The sequence below is a fragment of the Nicotiana tomentosiformis genome, chromosome 3 (assembly GCF_000390325.3).
Source record: "Nicotiana tomentosiformis chromosome 3, ASM39032v3, whole genome shotgun sequence".
NCBI classification, from domain to species: domain Eukaryota; kingdom Viridiplantae; phylum Streptophyta; class Magnoliopsida; order Solanales; family Solanaceae; genus Nicotiana; species Nicotiana tomentosiformis.
Window position 1 is genome coordinate 69,440,674 of NC_090814.1, and position 18,386 is coordinate 69,459,059.

The 18,386-nt window shown below is 37.5% G+C and overlaps 2 protein-coding genes and 1 non-coding gene across 3 annotated transcripts; 2 read left to right on the top strand and 1 right to left on the bottom strand.

Annotated features, from left to right (window-relative positions):
* Positions 1–739: 739 nt before the first annotated feature.
* LOC138907967 (uncharacterized) lies at positions 740–1,171 on the bottom strand. Its single transcript, XM_070198594.1, has one exon. It carries the CDS (start codon positions 1,169–1,171, stop codon positions 740–742), a length of 432 nt encoding a protein of 143 aa, XP_070054695.1.
* A 2,907-nt stretch (positions 1,172–4,078) lies between these two features.
* LOC104120983 (polyadenylate-binding protein 1) lies at positions 4,079–18,132 on the top strand. Its single transcript, XM_009632866.4, has 6 exons — positions 4,079–4,531; positions 4,620–4,722; positions 12,464–12,531; positions 13,713–13,904; positions 13,981–14,105; positions 17,728–18,132. The coding sequence occupies exons 1-6, from the start codon at positions 4,391–4,393 to the stop codon at positions 17,771–17,773; spliced, it is 675 nt and encodes a 224-aa protein (XP_009631161.1). The 5' UTR covers positions 4,079–4,390; the 3' UTR covers positions 17,774–18,132.
* LOC117273580 (U6atac minor spliceosomal RNA) lies at positions 9,323–9,456 on the top strand. Its single transcript, XR_004503585.1, has one exon. It is a non-coding gene; the product is annotated as a U6atac minor spliceosomal RNA (small nuclear RNA).
* Positions 18,133–18,386: the final 254 nt, after the last annotated feature.

An 18,386-nucleotide genomic window follows, 5' to 3' on the forward strand; every position in this document is an offset into this window, starting at 1 on the left:
AGAATTTGTTGTTGCATATTGGGGTTCATCCCTCCAAAGTATACTGAGCTTTTATTTAGGTTTGCAACGAGGCATGGTGCTTGTGAGAACTGTTGGAAGCACCCAAATAATGCTCAAGCTGACTTCAGATCCCTTCTACATAATAGTAATAGGTCATCTGCAAAGCTAAGTTAAACTATCTGTAATTTGGAACATCTAGGATGATACTTGAACTCAGAGTTGTGCTGCAATGTCTTTAGTAATATGCTCAAGTACTCCATGACCAGTACAAAGAGAAAATGGGACAAGGGGTCACCCTGTCGCAAGCCCTTACTAGCTTCAAATGGCTTGGTCAGGCTTCCATTTATCACAATAAAGTATGTGACAATACTAATGCACTTCATGATCCATTTAGTAAATATGGTAGGAAAGTTCAATTCATTCAATACTTGCTCCAGAAATACCCACCACACCTAGTCATAAGCCTTCTGCATGTAAATCTTCATCATGCACCTAGGTGAAATCCCTTTCCTCCCATATCCTTTGACCAGTTCATGGCTGAGGGCAATACTGTTAGCTATTATACTCCCAGGCAATACTGTTAGCTATTATACTCCCAGGTACAAATGCTCCTTGGTCTATATTGCTTCATGCTTGAAAGATGTTTTACCTTAGGTACAAAGGTAACTGTTGTGTAATTTATGAGTTTATACAGTTCACACGTGTCAAAAAAATTCATAACTGCATTAGTAATATCTTCTCATGCAATGGGCCAAACCCTCTTGAAAAATAGTACAATGAAGCCATCACATCCATGGGCCTTTTGATCATTGATTTCTCTTATAACCTTACTCACTTCACCTTGTGTTATAGAAGCAATGAGCTTCAGTTGTTGTTCTCTTTTAAGTACATGGCCATTCCTCATTACAATTGCCTGAATACAAGGCAGCTGAGATGTTGAAGAACCTAATAGATGCTTATAGTAGCCAGTTATTTTCTCTTCAACAACTTTGTCATTCTGTAGTACCCTTCCCTGTTCATCTACCAAGCTTCTGATATGATTGTGAGCTTCTATGTTCTTCATACAAGCAAAGAAAAATTTAGTGTTTGAGTCCCCTAGTCGCAACCATTGGACTCTTATTTTTTGTCTAGTGATGCTTTCTTCCACCAAAGGCCATTTCTTTAGCTGCATTTTTAGGCCTTTCTCTTCTTCGAACAGACTACTATGTTGATTACATGTTCTTATCTGCCCTTGCAAGTCACTAGGCTACTGCCTCGCTGTTTTAATTTTATCTGCAACCCTGATGTATTGGGTTGTAGATAAATATTTTAGTTCCCACTTTACGGCTTGTAATCATCTCCATACTGGTTGCATTCCACTTCCTTCACTTGTGCCTCTCCAGATTTCTCCTACAATTCTTATGAAGTCTTGGTGATCATCCAAGTAGTTGAAAAATCTGAAGGGTTTGATCCTCTTAGTTTGCCTTCCTCCAAAATTTACACATATGGGAGCATGATCAGAGAAAGATGGGTCTAATAGTATTGCTTCAAGGTGAGGCCATTGTTGCATTCATTCTGAGTTCCCTAATGCTCTATCAATACGGTTGTACACATGATTGTTGGTCCAAGTAAACTCTCTATCCACAGTTTTGAGTTCAGCCATCGCAGCATCCTCTATAAAGTCATTGAAGTCTTTCACTTCTACTTCTTGTACAGGGCTACTATTTATTCTATCATCTGTGTTCCTAATAGCATTGAAGTCCCCCATTAATAACCACATACCTTTTTGAAAATTAGCCATCCCATTTAATTCATGCCACAATAGTTTCCTATCTTGTATAGTGTGTAACCCATAGACTCCGGTAAATTTGAGTTCAATGTTTGCTAGCTTGACTATTCCATACATCCATTGAGTACTAGATGCTAATAACTGAAAATCACATTGAGTTGGATCCTATAGTACCCAAATTCGCCCCTTTCCATTGGCATGATAATTGTTGTACCATTCTCATCCTCCATCTATTTTCTTTATTATCGAGGCAGCAGCTGGTTGGACAACTCTATGTTCAGTTACCACTAGCAACTCTACTCTATTCTCCTTCACAAACACCTTTAACTTCTTTTGCTTGTGAACTTTATTTATGCCCCTAACATTCCAAGCTACAATCTTCATATTAAATTAGGAAAATCTTAAAGGCTATCAACCTTCACATAACTACATTGCGCCTAATCTTGTATGGCCTCTGAAGTAGCATTTTCATTCAACACTCCAAAACCATTTGTTATAACAAATGTCTTAGATAGATGCACTTGGGCATTTTTTTACTGATTTGCCTTTAACCTGCTTCCAGCCATTCCATGTTTCCTGATCTGTTCCTCGTGTGTTAACACTTTGTTGTACAAGGAGAGTATTCCTACTCTGCGCACCTTCATTGTTCTTCTTCTGTAACCACATTAGCTTTGTTATTTTTGGTTTCTGTTGGTTGTCCTTTAGCTGTAGTCCAGATTGCATTTGCCCTTGTCCCCTCTATTTTAGTTGATGATTCATCCGGCCTTGCTTCTGTCCACCATTAGATTGATGTTGCTCCGTTTGACATTGATGACCAACTTGTAAACATGTGTAGCAGTATAATGGTTTCCAGTCATATTCTACCACTTGTGTGAAGAATTTACTAGTTAGATCCTGAACTCTAATGATTGATGGTATCTCCTTCGTAACATCCATTTCAACAAGAATCCTGGCATATGATATGCACTCAACAACTGAAGTGCATTCATCTGCATATAGGGGTGCTCCCAGTCCACTCCCAATTGTACTGAGGGTCTTCATTCCCCAACAATTAAGCGGCAGGTTTGGCAATTGTACCCATATAGGTATAGTGCGTAACACTTCATCATTCAAATTAAAATCAGCCGCCCATGTCTTAACAATTATAGGCCTATTGTTGATCGTGTAAGGTCCCGAGTACAACACCTCGTCCCTGTCTTCCACACTAGTAAATCTAATAACGAAGTAGTCATCATTGTGATAGTATACCTTAGGTTTAGCCGTAGAGTTCCAATTTGTTGAAATAAATCATTCTACTTCTCTAATTGATGGTGATTCTTCCACAACATATAGTATTAGAGCTTGATTCCACTTCGCCGTTTCTTCTGCAAGTTCATCTTCTTGCAATTGAACTACTCATTTCCCTTTCTGTATGACTGGCGATACATATGTCAGTTTCATACCTCAGGCTGCTAATCTATTGCCATTGAACAAATTCGCCCAGGTTTTCCCTTCCTGTTTTGGTTGCAAATCAATTTTCCGTTGTGCTACTGGCGCTCCTTCAGGTTGATTTGCACCTTTCTCTCCCTCCTTAGCACCATCGAGGCTATTCTCACATGGAGTAACCTCCTTCGTTTTTCCATTCCCTTATGTGCTGATAGTAGGTGTTACTGTAGAACTCCTTGCATTTGAGGCAAGCTGTGCAGATTTTGGATTTACAGTTGAAACCCCTCCGTTGCGATTTGGCATTACGGCAATTGCCCCTTCCACCGGAGAGTTGCCTTTCGTCAGTATCCATATCGTGTCCATCACCGGAGCTTTGTTACCATTCCTTTTTGGCCTCCCCCTAGGCATTTTCCGGCAACGGCGCAATAGAACACCCTAGCGTACGCCTAAGAGAAAAAACCTAGAGAGAGTTTTTTTTTTTTTTTTTTTTTTTTTTTACATTTGCTTGATATTAACAATTATTTACTTATAACAAAATTATTTATGATTGCAGGTTCTTGTCGCGGAAGTTGGGAAGTCGTGCGATTTGTAATAACTTTGTGTTTACTAAACGTGTTTCTAAATTTGTGTGTAATATATTAGAAAATATGGGTAATCTTTGTGTACTTAATGATCCCAGTGACCACTTAATGATCCCAGTGATCCTGCTGTAATGCCTTATTAATGAAAACATTATCCTATTAACCAAAAAAAATATTCAGATAAAGTATTATCATTTTTTTTTTCTTTCTGTACGTTTGTTTAGTAGTACTTACCAGAGTAGATCGTGAACCAACTGAATCAAATTAGTTTATTACTTCCGGCTTCCGATGTCTTTTCCCAAATGGGCAATTTTCCTTGTTGCCCCATAATAAGTTGTCACTTGTCATTGACACCTAACCGAAATCCATAAACCCATATATTGAGTAGTAAATGATATAAAACGACAGTTAACTTCAACTTATCATCCTCTCCGTCGATCACCGACCGACTTATTCCCCCCAAATTCCCTATTTCCTCCTTTCTCCAATCCCCGTATTTGAAAACCTAGAAAATCAATCGCAGCAAAATCTCACTCGGCCGCCGCGCTGTGCCGTGCCGTGCCGCCCGCATTCAACAGAATTAAACGCTGCGTTATATACACTTAAAAGAGAGGAGATGGAGCACCAGGAGAACGAATACGAGGAGCATGAGCACGAGGTTTACGGAGGAGACATACCCGATGAAGAAGGAGAGATGGATGCCGAGTATGATGAAACATCTGCCGCCGCTGAGTCTGAGGATGACCCAAATGCTAAGGTTGTTAGCATCACTTTTTTTTTTGATTTTTTTTTTCGTTTTACTGGTATTTAAGGTGTGTAATAACCGTCATTTATTTATCCTATAGGAATTAGAAAATATGAAGAAGAGATTGAAGGAGATAGAGGATGAAGCAGGCGCTCTTCGTGAAATGCAGGCCAAGGTCGAGAAAGAGATGGGCTCTGCACAAGGTTTTACTCATCTGAATATCACAATTCTGTAGATTTGGCAGTGCCTCTGTCTGTTCTTTTGCAATACTGTGCAATATTGACACCTCTGGAAGGTCCAATCGGAACTTATATTAGAGTCATCCATTGGTCTTCGCAGCGCCAGGCCTGTGATGTGTGGATCAGATCTATAATCTGTGGTGTCTTTTTCATTTTCCTTTTCTTTAAAGTTCAGACTTTTTTTGTCCCTGTAAGTAGTGGCTTATACTCTTTTTATGAAATAAAAAAAAAGGAAAACAATATAGTGGCTTATACTCTTTAAGGTCTTATGCCGGTGATGGAGAAAGAGTGAATAGTCTCATGAAAAATATCCTTCTAATGAAAAATTTCGTTTGCAAGAGGTAGAAGCATAAAGGTGGTTAGGGGTATTTGCAGTGGACTATGTATGTGGTTTTAGCATATCATGTATTGCTGATGCTCGTACAGCCTAACTTTGCATTGCTTTTTTTTTTTGCTCTAGTCGACTAAGCTGAGCATACTGGAAAATTTATCAGATTATTCGTTTTTACTGTTTCCTTACGTTACTTGCAAGAGTTTTATACTAGGCAAGTTAGTTTCCATTCTCACAATTGCTGACTGTTTGTGACGTATTGTTAGGTTTGATAGAAAAAAATCATCTTGATTTCAGACTCAAAAAATCATCTCAAATTCAGAATAAAAAATTTCCTTTAAGTTGGCACTTATAAAAGACCTTGGAAAGGGGAAACGTTACAATAACAAGTTAACAACAGCATACCCAGGGTATTCCCACAAGTGGAGTGTAGGGAGGATGGTGTGTATGCAGACATTACCCCTACCTTGTGCAAATAGAAAGGCTCAAAGATGAAAGAAAACGTGAAAGAAAGAATCTTCTAAAAAAAGCGAGAAAATACAAGTATTAAGCATTGTGGTGAAGAAAATTTGAGCCAAGTGCACTGGTCTATCGCTGAGATGCAAGTTTCAAAGTTTGGGATGAAACCTCCATCAGTGGTTTCCTAATAAGGTGATCAGCAAAGGAACAATGGTCTGTTCATAGTTATTTTGACTTTGGGTACATCATTTTGGGTAGGCTACTTTTGTGAAGTTTTCGCTAGAGCTTGATCTGGTTCCTGCTGCCTTTGACTGTAGTTCCTCTGAAATATGTTATTAAGGTACTAATTGGTATCAGTTCACAGTTTCCCAAAACATAGCTCAGTTGAACCAAGTCACAGTAGAATCATAAGTATGTCTGATTTATGCAATATAATAAATAAAATGAATATGCTCATTTTAATTTTTAAACTTCGTTTTCCTATGTTTTTTTATTAATTTAAAAATCTTGATACTAGCAACCTGAATCAGAGAAGATCGTGGGGTTGACTCTCTTTCATGTGCCCTTTTTTTAGGGAAGGGAGAGAGGGCAAGTTATAGTAATGGGTTAACACTTGCCTAGTAGAAGATGCCAGTTTATGAGATGCAATTTAAATTTTCTACCTTATCAGATAAATGAGATGCAAAATCAGTTTGCTTTATCACTAACAGTTTGTGCTTCTAGAGCAATGTAAGCATTTCATCTATAGAATATCGGTTTTTCTAAGTCTAATTATCAATCATTAAAAATATAAATGAGTTGAAGTAAAATCAAGTTTGGAAGAATACTTGGTATTCATCACTTATGAAGTGTAAACATAGCAAGTTTGAGTTATACTTACTTATTAGTATATTAGCTTTAGATGGTTTAATTTCCTAATTTGAATTTTGTTCAGGAGAACTTAATATTAATATATGATTTCTTTGGATGAAAGGTAAGTATTTATTCACGGAGCAACACCAAGTGCGTGCTAGAAACTGCACAAGTACACTGTGATCAACTTTTTCCTTCCTACTATAACAACAACAACAACCCAGTGAAATTCCACAAGTGGGGTTTGGGGAGGGTAGTGTGTACGCAGACCTTACCCGGACCTTATGAAGGTAGAGAGGCTGTTTCCGAAAGACCCTCGGCTCAAAGCAGTCTATAAAGTCCAAAAGAGTATCAAGATGATTTACATTTTTTAAGTTACACCAAAATGCCAACAATTTTAAGCATCTATATTTTACACAATGAGTTGCAATTGCCTTCCCTTTAAAACATCCTGACTTTCTTTCCTTCCAAATTGTCCACATTATGCATAATGGAACAGTGTTCACAATGTCGTTAGTTGTTTCCTAGTCATTTGACTTCTCCAGCTGCTTAGGACCTCCTTCAGATGCTAGTGATGAATTTTATCTGGTTTCAAATATTCAACCGTCAATATGCTTGAAAAAAAGTGCAAAAGTTATCTGATTGATTAAGCAGTTCAGAAAGCTCTAAGAAATATTATCAAATAAAGCCGCCAAATTCAGACTTCAAGATTTGACGGTAAGAAACCCTAGCTTGACTTTTGACAAGTATCAGTTAATACAGTCTGATTTTCTTTTCTGATGGTTAGACAACTTCGTTAATTTTAATCAAGTACTGTCTCCTTAAATATGTTGTGCTTAAGCTAGGTCGCCGTAAGGAAGAAAATTAAGTTTCATGATTAATGTAGTTTATTCGTGGATACAGTACACTACACTTGGAAGGTTTTATATATTAATTGAAAGGCTCAAAAACTTGTCAAAATTGTATTGTAGTTTTTGACCTCTCAATCTTCTTCAAACAATTTTTTTGACGTCTCAATTCATTTGGTTTAGGTTTTAAAAAGTTGTTATTTGCAGAGTTATTACACTTTTCATTTTTGTTGGAGAAGATTGTTTGAGTATGCAAGCCAGTTATTGGTAAATGAAAACAATGCAGTGCTACAAAATGATTGGGATTGTATCTCTCTGCTTCAATTGTAGGTAGGCAACTCTTGGTTGCAATTAATGTAGTTTATTCGTGGACACACTACACTTGGAAGGTTTTATATATTAATTCAAAGGCTTAAAAACTTGTCAAAATTGTATTGTAGTTTTTGACCTCTCAATCTTCTTCAAACAAAGTTTTTGACGTCTCATTTCATTTGGTTTAGGTTTTAAAGAGTTGTTAGTTGCAGAATTATACACTTTCCATTTTTGTTGGAGAAGATTGTTTGGGTCTGCGAGCCAGTTATTGGTAAATGAAAACAAAGTAATGCTACAAAGTGATTGGGATTGTATCTCTCTGCTGCAATTGTGGGCAGGCAACTCTTGGTTGCAATTAACTTTATGGATTCACTAAAGTTAGTTCTTACTTTGTTTAGTCAAGCAATGGTTATTGCTTCAATGTTGTTAATGGGCCTTAGGACCTGAATGAATCCACTCACTTTAAAATATCGATTATATTTAGATAAGAATCCGACTTAACCAAAAACTAAAAAAAAAGAAACAAATTTAAATAAGAATCCAACTAAACCTTTAATACCTTTTACCTCTGTCTAATGTATGTCATCATTTCCTCAAGAGTTGTTGGGATGTCCACTCGAGGAGCAAGATGAATATTACGAAGGGAGTGCTTGTTGTAGGAAAAAGATAGCTACATGGTATTCAGGTGCAGCAACAAGCTAAAGTAGTGGTTGTGAGGGTTGTTTTCCTTTCTTTAGTTGAAGGTGGGACTAGATGGTCGCTGAGTGGACAAAATCCTAGAATGAGGTGCTTCAGGGATTTGATTTATGTGCTGCCACTTGCCAGATCCTGTACTTCCTTGTGTTTGTCGTTTTTCTACTCTTAAAGCTTAAGATTAGAGTAACTGGTCATATTTTTGTTTTTTTATTGTATTTTCAGAATGTAATAGAGTTTTTTTTGCTAATTGTTGAAAACCCATTAATCAAGGACAAAAGATTTTTGGTCCTGATAATGTGATTGCCACAATTTTGAAGCTCATTATGTCGTCCAAGTTCTTTTATCCCAAACCTCAAGGCTTTTCCCAGCTTTTGATTAACTATTTAAGAGAGGCAAATCATTGACTCCATCTGGAGAAAGCTCTGTAATGGTAAGGATGTGGCGAGCACAAAAAAAAAGAAAAGAAATATTATTACTCAAAACATGGAAAAGAAAACACGGACTAGGTATCACAGCTGCTTTTTCTTACCCCAACTGTCATGCTTCTGTTCATCTTCAAAGATTTAACAGTTCGCTGAGTGGGTTGAATACCGGAAGAAGGATCATTTTGGGTTGCCTTGTCTTGGTCTCTCATTAGTGCAAGTGATATGTGGTTGGATCTTCATAAGAAAGTTCTACATGGTTGGAAAACGTGCATTTCTGATACCTACTAACTAAGTATCTTCCTGATCAATGTTTAAGATGTACTAAGCTTATTTCCCTGTGTTCGATCATTTTCCCAAAGTTGCTCTTGAACTGCTTATGGAAACAAATGAAAAGATTGGCTTACCTTATTAATGATTGATCTTCTTTCTTAATTGGGAACAAATTCCATGTAGCTTCAGCTTAGACTCTCTTTTTGTTGCATAGTTTAGAGTCTTTCTAGACATTCTTCTACATGATTTCCGGGAGTCTGAGTTTTGAGGGGTTGTATCTATGATTGGGTTTACAAATCTTTCTTGTACCGAAGTCTGTTTTAGTTGCTTCTTACTGCGCAACCGGTTGTCCAATGGATCTAAAACTTCAGGTGTTCATAGAAAGGACTAAGGAGAGATGGTTGGCATCTCCCCCGATAGGGTCGGGAACAGCCTTCGGACTTTACCCGTTACCACACATCCGGTTAAGGCTTCCCACTTCGGTGGATCTTATCCCAATTTTTTTCCTTCTAAAAAAAAAACTTCAGAGTTCAAAATGATTTCATACGCTCTTTTCTTCTCAAACTTGGGATTATCTTAATATATTACTGGTACTTGAATATTTTTTCCAAATATGTAATAATATTGAAATATTTGTTGTTTGGGAACAGACCTCATGATACCAAATCAGGTAGACATAGTTAGCACAGTAATAGCTGTGGATTTTTTTGTGTTACCTTACTCAAAAAGGAAAAAAAGCACCTAAGGGTGTGGCCTAGTGGTCAATGAAGTGGGTGAGAACCATGAGGTCTCAGGTTCAAATCCCAGCGGAGGCAAATACTAGGTGATTTCTTCCCATCTATCCAAGCCTTGGTGGATAGAGTTACCTGGTACCTGTTGCTGGTGGGAGGTGGCAGGTATCCCGTAGAATTAGTCGAGGTGCGCGCAAGCTGGCCCGGATACCACGGTTATCAAAAAAATAAAAATAAAAAAATAACTGTGGAATTTTTACAATAACTAGTTATGAGATTTCCTCCTGCATTTCAGCAATGGGACAAGTTATTCTTGCATTGTGGAAAAAATGTTACTTTGAATAATGATTATATTCCTCCGGTATTGGTTATGTTATGAGGAGCTTGGCTCAACTAATGAACTAGTGTAATATATTGGTGAACGAATCATGTTACATAAATCCCAATAGTTATCTTCAGGTACAGTTTTAGTTATATGACAAAGTTATCTACATGCACAAATTAGTATTTATTTCAATTTTCTTGTATGTTATTAATAGACTTTAACTTTAAGTACCTTCATGCCAAATAAACCCTGACACATCTCCTTTTTATTATTAAATGGCTTTGACCACTTATTCCCCCCGGATAATCTGATTCCTTCTTAAAGATTTCTCCGTTACATCTTCATTTCTGTCACCCTACTTTTAGTTGGATGTTCTTGTTGGACAGCTAAACCCTCGGTGTCTAGGTTGGCTTCCTTCATTTGTTCTTTCCAATCACCTATAAGACAAGATAACTTGCAGCAAGATGACTGGAGAAGTTCGCTGTTTTGAACCAAAACGGTCTTTGTGGTCGATTCCTGCACCTAAGAGTGGGCTATCATTTCTTTTTCTTCTTTTTCCTTTTTTGCACTCGGATCCTTTAATTTCAGATTTATCTAGAAAAAGAAAATCCACTTCAAGGTGAAAATGGTTGATTGTTTGTTCTTCTTTCTTTGATTTATTGCTGTCATTGGCATTGGTTTCTTTTTGCCTTTCTCCCTTTTTTGTGTCTGTTCTCTGTATCCATCATGTAATCGGCATTTTCTAGATCTAACGCATCCTCTTTCAGAAATTCTTTTAGGTGCTAATTTCTTGTCACTTGCTTGTCATTTGGTACGGGTTCTTTTTTTTTTTGGGCCTTTTTTCCTTTTTTGTGTCTATTAGCTATATCCTTCCTGTAATCAGCATTCAGTATATCTAGCCCATCCTCGTATGGAAATTCTTTTAGGTGCTAATTTCTTGTTGGACAGACTAGCTTGTCATTTGACTTATAAAGAAAAATAACTATCATTTGGCCCTTGAATTTAGTTAAATTGCGTCTATTTCTTGGAGATACAATGCGATTCTGGTCTATTGTAAATGGGAAATTGGGCTTCACCGATTAGGTATCTAGAGTATTTGATATATGCAAAGGGGAAGAAATTAATTAGATCAGACCTAGTACACCCCCCGTTTCAATTTATGTGAACCTATATCCTTTTCAGTCCGTGCCAAAAAGAATGACTCATTTCCATATTTGGAAACAATTTACCTTTATGCAATGATTTATAGCCACACAAAATATATGTGCCTCATTTTACACCACAAGTTTCAAAAGTCTTCTTTGTTTTCTTAAACTCCGTGCCCAGTTAAATAGGTTCACATAAATTGAAACTAAGGGAGTAGATAATAAGCACAATTTTGGCTTGCATTAGCTATCCATTAAAATTAGGAAAATGGGTAAATGGGGATGCTTTTAATGTAAGTAATTTTATTATTTCGTAGCTCGTTTCATGGTGATTATATGAGAAAGTGCGACCAGAAGTCATTATTTTGTTTCTTAAAGTGCAAGCAATGGGAAGCACATTTGTTGCCTCATGTCTGAAGCGCACTGCGCTTTATACAGAGAGGCGCAAAGTGATCTCAGCTAAAAGTAGTCGATTCTTTGAATCTGACTATAAAAAGAAAAAGCATGTCAGTACGCTTTTAACATTTTTCATCATTTTCTTCTTCTTGAGGTTTTGCACATGTTTAACTGCTGTGATGGATTTAAAAAAATCTACTATTTATGTTTCTCTACTTCTTTTGATTTACATCTTTCTTCTTCTTTTTCCTTTTTAAACGAAAGTGAGCGTTGCAAATTATTTCTTTTTATTATGGTTGATCATTTGCAAATTGAAAATCAATAAAGTTGAAGTTATTTTTGTATGCCCCTGTTGAAATTACATGTTAATGATGTTTGATTTGAATTGTTGGATTAATATTGTCATTATTGTACACTGGGTGATAGAATTTGTGATTATAATTGCGATTTGATAATATAAGTACTTCATTCATATATGTTGCATAATTTTTCTGGTTCAATAATGGGCGCTTCATTTCAAACAAGTGTGAGTGTTGCTTCTTTCCATTTGCTTGACGCCCCATAAGCCTTGTTGCATGTGTCTTTTCGCTTTAAAAACATGAGTGGAAGTTTAGGGTGCTTCTGAAGGTCTCTAGACTCTCTGCCTCATAGAAGAGCAGTGAACGTGTTTAGGTTATCCTAGGTTTTGGACTTTCGGTTTTGAAGAGTGTGTGTGTGTATGTATGTGTATATATATATATATATTCCTTTAATACAACCCCCACCCTCTCAGAAAACAAGGGAAATCCTATCAATCTTCTGTTATTTCTATGTTCAAAATGTATCTAAATGTTAGATTTGAAGTAACGAGATACAAATCGTCAAACTTATGGGGTATTTGTTGTTCATCAATTGTGCTTCTGTGCATGTGTGCAGATCCAACTGCGTCTGCTAGTCAGGCTGAAAAGGAGGAGGTGGATGCGCGATCCATATATGTCGGTAATGTGAGATTTATAGCCTTTACCTTGGTCAACATGTAAATTTGTTTTTTCCTGTCTGATGGATTTCTCCTAATAGCTTCATCCTGCTTCTCGCAAGGCTTATATTGTGTTAATCAATGATAGGACTTCATTTATAATTCAACCTTATCTGATGATTTGCTTTCGATTTTAATCCAATGACAGAAACTGCAGATTACTTCATTGCTCTTTTGTTGCCTATAGCTTTTTTCCCTTCTATGTTGCATTATTAGTTGTTCTTTAACAGTGTGGCTAACATGCAACTTTAACAGGAACTCACCTACAACGCAATAACTCTATCATTCAACTTTCTAGAACAAACTTATTTTGTGTCTCAGTTGTCTAATTGCTCCACTTCTAGATTATTATTATTTTCATGTTGGATACAATGAAATTTGTTTTTTTGCTCTTCTATTTGTTCTTTTACCTTTTGTTTTCTGTTTTGCTTTCTCGGTTTTGCTCTTGTAGCCTGAGTTTTCAATTTGTTGTGTGCAGAAGAATGAAAACTTGGGATAAGTTTGTGCAGAATAGCATGACTCTTCTTTTATAATCTAGGTTGGCAAAAGTTTTGAGAAATTGCATACATGGTTTATACATTTGACATTTTCTTCAGAGAGACAAGGAAAAATGTCAGTGATTTGAAGGATCTTATTTTATATAATGAACTTGTAGATTTATAACAAGCAACTATTGGATTCCTAGTGTATGTCAAGTCAGCACCTTGGATTGCTTGTTCTGATGTTTCACTTTCTAGATTAGTTGCTGCATCTCGCCGTTATTTTGATTTGCTGTATTGACCAGAGCTAACCTCACATTAAGTCTTTAACAAGCAAAAGAACTAGATATTGTTCTCTGCACATGTTACAAAAGTAACACTAATCAACAACAACAACAACAACAACATACCCAGTGTAGTCCCACAAGTGGGGAAAAGTAACACTAATCATGTTAGTTAAAAACATCTAAGAAGCCCCTCATGGTTGGTCTTTGGATGTAGTTTGATATTTGTAATGCTATATTCGTTTTACTCCCTATATTGCTCAAGCTCTTGGGACCGGATATCTGAAGGGAGGCAAGTCCCCGGCCCCTCAACCCCCTCTTACCTGTCTCTTTGTGAAATGATAGCAGAATTATCATTTGAATTGTCTTTTTCATTTCAACTTCAGGTAGATTACGCTTGCACACCTGAGGAAGTGCAGCAACATTTTCAATCTTGTGGTACTGTAAACAGGGTAACTATCCTGACTGACAAGTTTGGCCAGCCGAAAGGCTATGCTTATGTCGAATTTGTTGAAGTTGAGGCTGTTCAAAACGCACTTCTGTTAAACGAATCAGAGCTTCATGGACGGCAGTTGAAGGTCCATAACAATCCTTAATCTTTTGTTCGCTGTTTCACTTTCTAGACGTTCTACCACTGTATTCTTTGTCATGTAGGTATCTGCTAAGCGGACAAATGTTCCTGGTTTGAAGCAATTTCGAGGAAGGCGATTCAACCCTTATGCAGGATTTCGCCCTCGGCGTCCATTCATGCCTGGTGCTCCAGTCTTTCCACCTTTTGGGTAATTAACGATGATGCTATCCCTCGTAGAACATTTATTTTGTTGTGCCCAAATAAAAAATATATCTGTTTACATTCAAATGGAACTATTGATGCTGCTTCTATATGACCATCTAGTGCTTGAAGCTGCTTCTATGTTCTACCATCGTGCTTGAGAGAACTCCCTTACCCTCGGGTTTTCTTTTTACTTTTCGTTTTCCCCAGAGGCGAGGTTTTGAGTTACGTAACTTGAACTTTTGTTTCCATGGCTATTTGCTGTTTTAGACAGTTTTACTAATGCAAGAGTGATACTGTTTTACTGTTACATGGGGCAATTTCTTTTTTCCTTTTTTCCTGTTTCTTTTCTTTTTGTTTTGTCTTAGGGGATAGGGGAGGCCTAAAAGAGGCATATCAAGATATGAGCAGTTCATAGTACATCTTGCCACCATAGACGCTAGATGAGCTACGAAATCATGAAAAAAGTTCAAGGAATTTTCAACATTAAGAATATGCAAGTGGCTTACATGACGAGTACGGTCGGTGGTTTTGTATTTGGGGGAAAAGCTAGAAGTATCTTAACAAATGGGTTGCAAAAATATTTTATGTTCTTGATCTTTCTTTCAAGTACAACTTTCCCTTCTCTCCTCCAACCCAAAAAGAAAAGGCCTCATATTATTTACTTATCCAGAACAAAGTGAATCTTTGCTCGACCACTCTTTTGGGGTAAGCCATCTTTGACTAATCTCTAGAACAGGAGCAAAGAGATGCTGGGGACAGAGATCAGAGCAGTTTCCATCCTGACCATAATACTGCCGTCCCGGCCCTTGTCACTCCTGCAAACATTGGGAGATAATGCTTTGCTTATCTCCTTCTTACTCTTGAAATTTAGTTTAAATTCCAGTAATCCTGTCAGTTGCAAGTTCATCTGTTATTTATCTCGATCTGTCAATACGATAACAACATCAACAAACCCAATGTAATGCCACAAGTGGGGTCTAAGGAGAGCAGAGTGTACGCAAATCTTATCCCTACCTTGTGAGGGTAGAGAGACTGTTTCCGATAGACCCTCAGCTCAAGGAAAGATGAAAAAGAGGCAATAGCAGCAAGCAGTAATAACAACACGATAGTAGATTAACCGAAGCGAAAGAAGCAAGAACAGGGATAAGAATAAGAAACCGAAACAAAGTAAAAGAAAATTAAGCATAAGAAAATACAAGAGCAATACTAGTACTACCGGTATGGTGAAGAAATACGCTCAACTACCTATTAACTAGCTACCCTAATACTCGACCTCCACACCCTCCTATCAAGGATCATGCCCTCGGTAGGCTGAAGCTGCGTCATGTCCTGCCTAATCACCTACACTCGATACTTCTTTGGCCTACCTCTACTTCTCATACCTACCAAGGTCAACCTCTCACATCTCCTTATTGGGGCAGTTGTGCCCTTCTTTTCACATGCCCGAACCATCTTAACCTCACTTCCCGCATCTTGTTCTCCATGGAGGCCACTCCCACTTTGTCCTGAATATCTTCATTTCTAATCTTATCTCTCCTAGTATGCACACACATCCATCTTAGCATTCTCATTCTACCACTTTCATCTCTTGGACATGGGTTTTCTTGACTGGCCAACACTCTACCTCATACAACATAGTCGGTCTAACCACCACTATGTAGAACTTACCTTTAAGTCTTGGTGCTATCTCGCTCTGTCAATGTTGATATTAAATACGCTTGGAGCCTTAAGGCTTTTATGACCAGAACTTTTTTTGAAGGATGTCCAGTTGAATGTCAAGTGGTCCCCCAACTTGGATATGACCTATTCTGAATGCCTCATGGGGTGTGCACGTCCACATAATCTACTTGACACACGTTTGTCTGAATTAAACAGTTGTTTTCCTTTACCCCTGCCTTCCTGAGCAGTAGTCCAGAGTTCCCTGCCTTGAAATAAAATGGAATCATGAGTTGTACTTGGTTTGCTGCATTTTTAGGCTTAATGCCTTCAAACGAAGTAGGATGTTGTGTTTCGTGTAAAGCCAGAGGATGTGTCATAGTAATTTTGTTGATCTGAAATGGTAATTTTTGTGTTTAGTGTTCTTTCTAAGGGTTAATTTGGTCTGTTGGTATTTTGACTAAATATGACCTATATAGTTTTACGCTTCTGGATTAGCTGCTCAGCTACTCGAACTTGTCTATTTTCAAGTTTATCAGTGTGCTTCAGAAGATGAAACCTACGATCTCATCTTATTGATGGAAGGGTCAAGTCAACAGTTTACTCAAATAAACTAGATTGCCTCCTTCTGTGTGTAATGTATGTTACACAATCACGGTTACATATGCCTATCTAAAGATGCATCACTGACCTGTTTTTTAAGAGGTTCCATCACTAAACTGTTAAACGAGAATAATGTAAAACTTACACGTTGGGTATTTTTGTTGCACCATGTATAGACACATGTAAACTTATATTGATTCAATATTTGTTGGTTATAGTTTTGTTCAATTGAATTCTATTTTCTATTTATCCTATAAGTATCCAAGATAGGCTGGTCCTAATCTTTTTAATATCAAAGAGAACTGAAATTGGTTGGATGCTTTATGCTTTCCTGAACAGAGAGCTGGAACTTCCCGAGATTTTAATGGAAGAGTAAGAGAAGTTTTACTTTCCGAGTCACCCACCAATTTACTTGTGTGAGGCTCATGTAAAACTTGACAAGTGAATGCTTGGTCCGGCTTTGTTAGTTCCAATATTTTATCTCAGTCCAACCAAATTTCAATCTCGCCCCTTTAGTATTAAAAATTTTGGGGAGGAACCATAGCCGCACCAACTTATCAGAAGAAGGCCTTTCATTGCACACTCAAATCAAATATCAACCTTCAAATTTTGAACTTCTCATCCTCTTACTGATCTAGCCTTTAATTTTTTTTGTCTCTTTGGATTCCTATCTCTTCACTTCCTTTCCGTATTCTAACTTCTTATGCGACCCACAAATGATTCACGCTCCCACTTTGCTGTAGAAGCTCAGTACTGCAGTAAAAATTTGGGCCACCCACCACAAGGATTTTGAATATTGAAGATGAGTGGAAAAGATGCTTATGGGAAAAGATGCGACCCACGGATCAATGGTAGTAACAGTGATAGGACCTTAGGATCTTTGCTCTTTTGAAGTCTTTTTTGGATGAGGATGAAGGAAAATATCTAGATTGGTATAGTGGGTTTAATTTGAACCAGAGAAGGGCAGAAGGATGGAAGAATTTTTTTCTGTTTTTCCAAATCATATCTGATAGATTTTTTGCAAGTGGGATCCAGCATTCCATGTGTTAAGTTTTAAAAGGAGCCTCACACAAGTAGTATTTGATGTGTAAGTCACAAAATAAAATAAAATGGAAGAGTAAATCTTCAAATATTTATTGATCTGGATAATAGTAGTCCTAATTAGCATGCTCTCGTTTCCTCCTTGGCTCTTCACTATGTAAAGCTACAATAGTAAATAGTTTTGTGGTTTTTACTTTTGTTTTTGTGTTCACTGCCATGGTCATGTTTTGCCTTCTCATGATCCAACTACTGCTTGTTGATGATTACATCAAACTTCTGGTAATTGATTTAAGTTGAAAAGTTTTCTGTTATTTTCTCATTTACAGAAGGATTCCAAGGTTCAGACGCCCCACCCGCTACAGGCCATACTAGTGGATTTTAGTCCGGATTGCATGGCCTTCCCGAGGAAAGCATGGGGCTCCCGTAGGGAGAGACGTGTCTCCTTGTTACTCTCTTTGGTTTCCTTTGGGGAGTGCAAAGGATGTTATAGTTCAAATTTTCTGTACCATTTAAGTTAAAGGGGCTGACATAAGTTTCAGCTTTGTCGAACATGCTTTAGGTTTGTTGGGACACACAAGTTGTTTCTATTACTGGCTTGCTCAGGTGACATGCCTCTGGGCGGCAAAAGGGAAAAACAAACGGACAGATATTTGTTGTAGGTGGTTATACTCTTTGAATTATGCCCCTGATTTGACGGGGGAACTAAAGGTGTGCTTTAAGTTTGACGGGCATATAGCTCCTCTACCAAAATCCCCTGGCACCCTTTCCCCATTTCTGCATGCATTATGATCTAAATTAGAAGCAAAAGTGGAAGAAACTGAGGTATGCGTTTTAGTGTTCCAAAAGTTGAAATTTGCTGAGAAAATAATGGGTTTCGTTTTCATTGAGACTGCAAACGAGGTGCTTAATCTCTATAAACGCTACAGACGGTGAGATTGATTAAAAAATTCCGTAAGTTTTCTTATGGCTGTATCCAGACACCTTA

Bases quoted from the DNA above. Each gene is read 5' to 3' on its own strand.
- LOC138907967 (XM_070198594.1), bottom strand. From the start codon at position 1,171: ATGCAGCTAAAGAAATGGCCTTTGGTGGAAGAAAGCATCACTAGACAA.
- LOC104120983 (XM_009632866.4), top strand. From the start codon at position 4,391: ATGGAGCACCAGGAGAACGAATACGAGGAGCATGAGCACGAGGTTTAC. The intron at 4,532-4,619 runs GTTGTTAGCATC...TTTATCCTATAG, and splicing joins AGGATGACCCAAATGCTAAG to GAATTAGAAAATATGAAGAA. The intron at 14,106-17,727 runs GTAATTAACGAT...TCTCATTTACAG, and splicing joins CCAGTCTTTCCACCTTTTGG to AAGGATTCCAAGGTTCAGAC.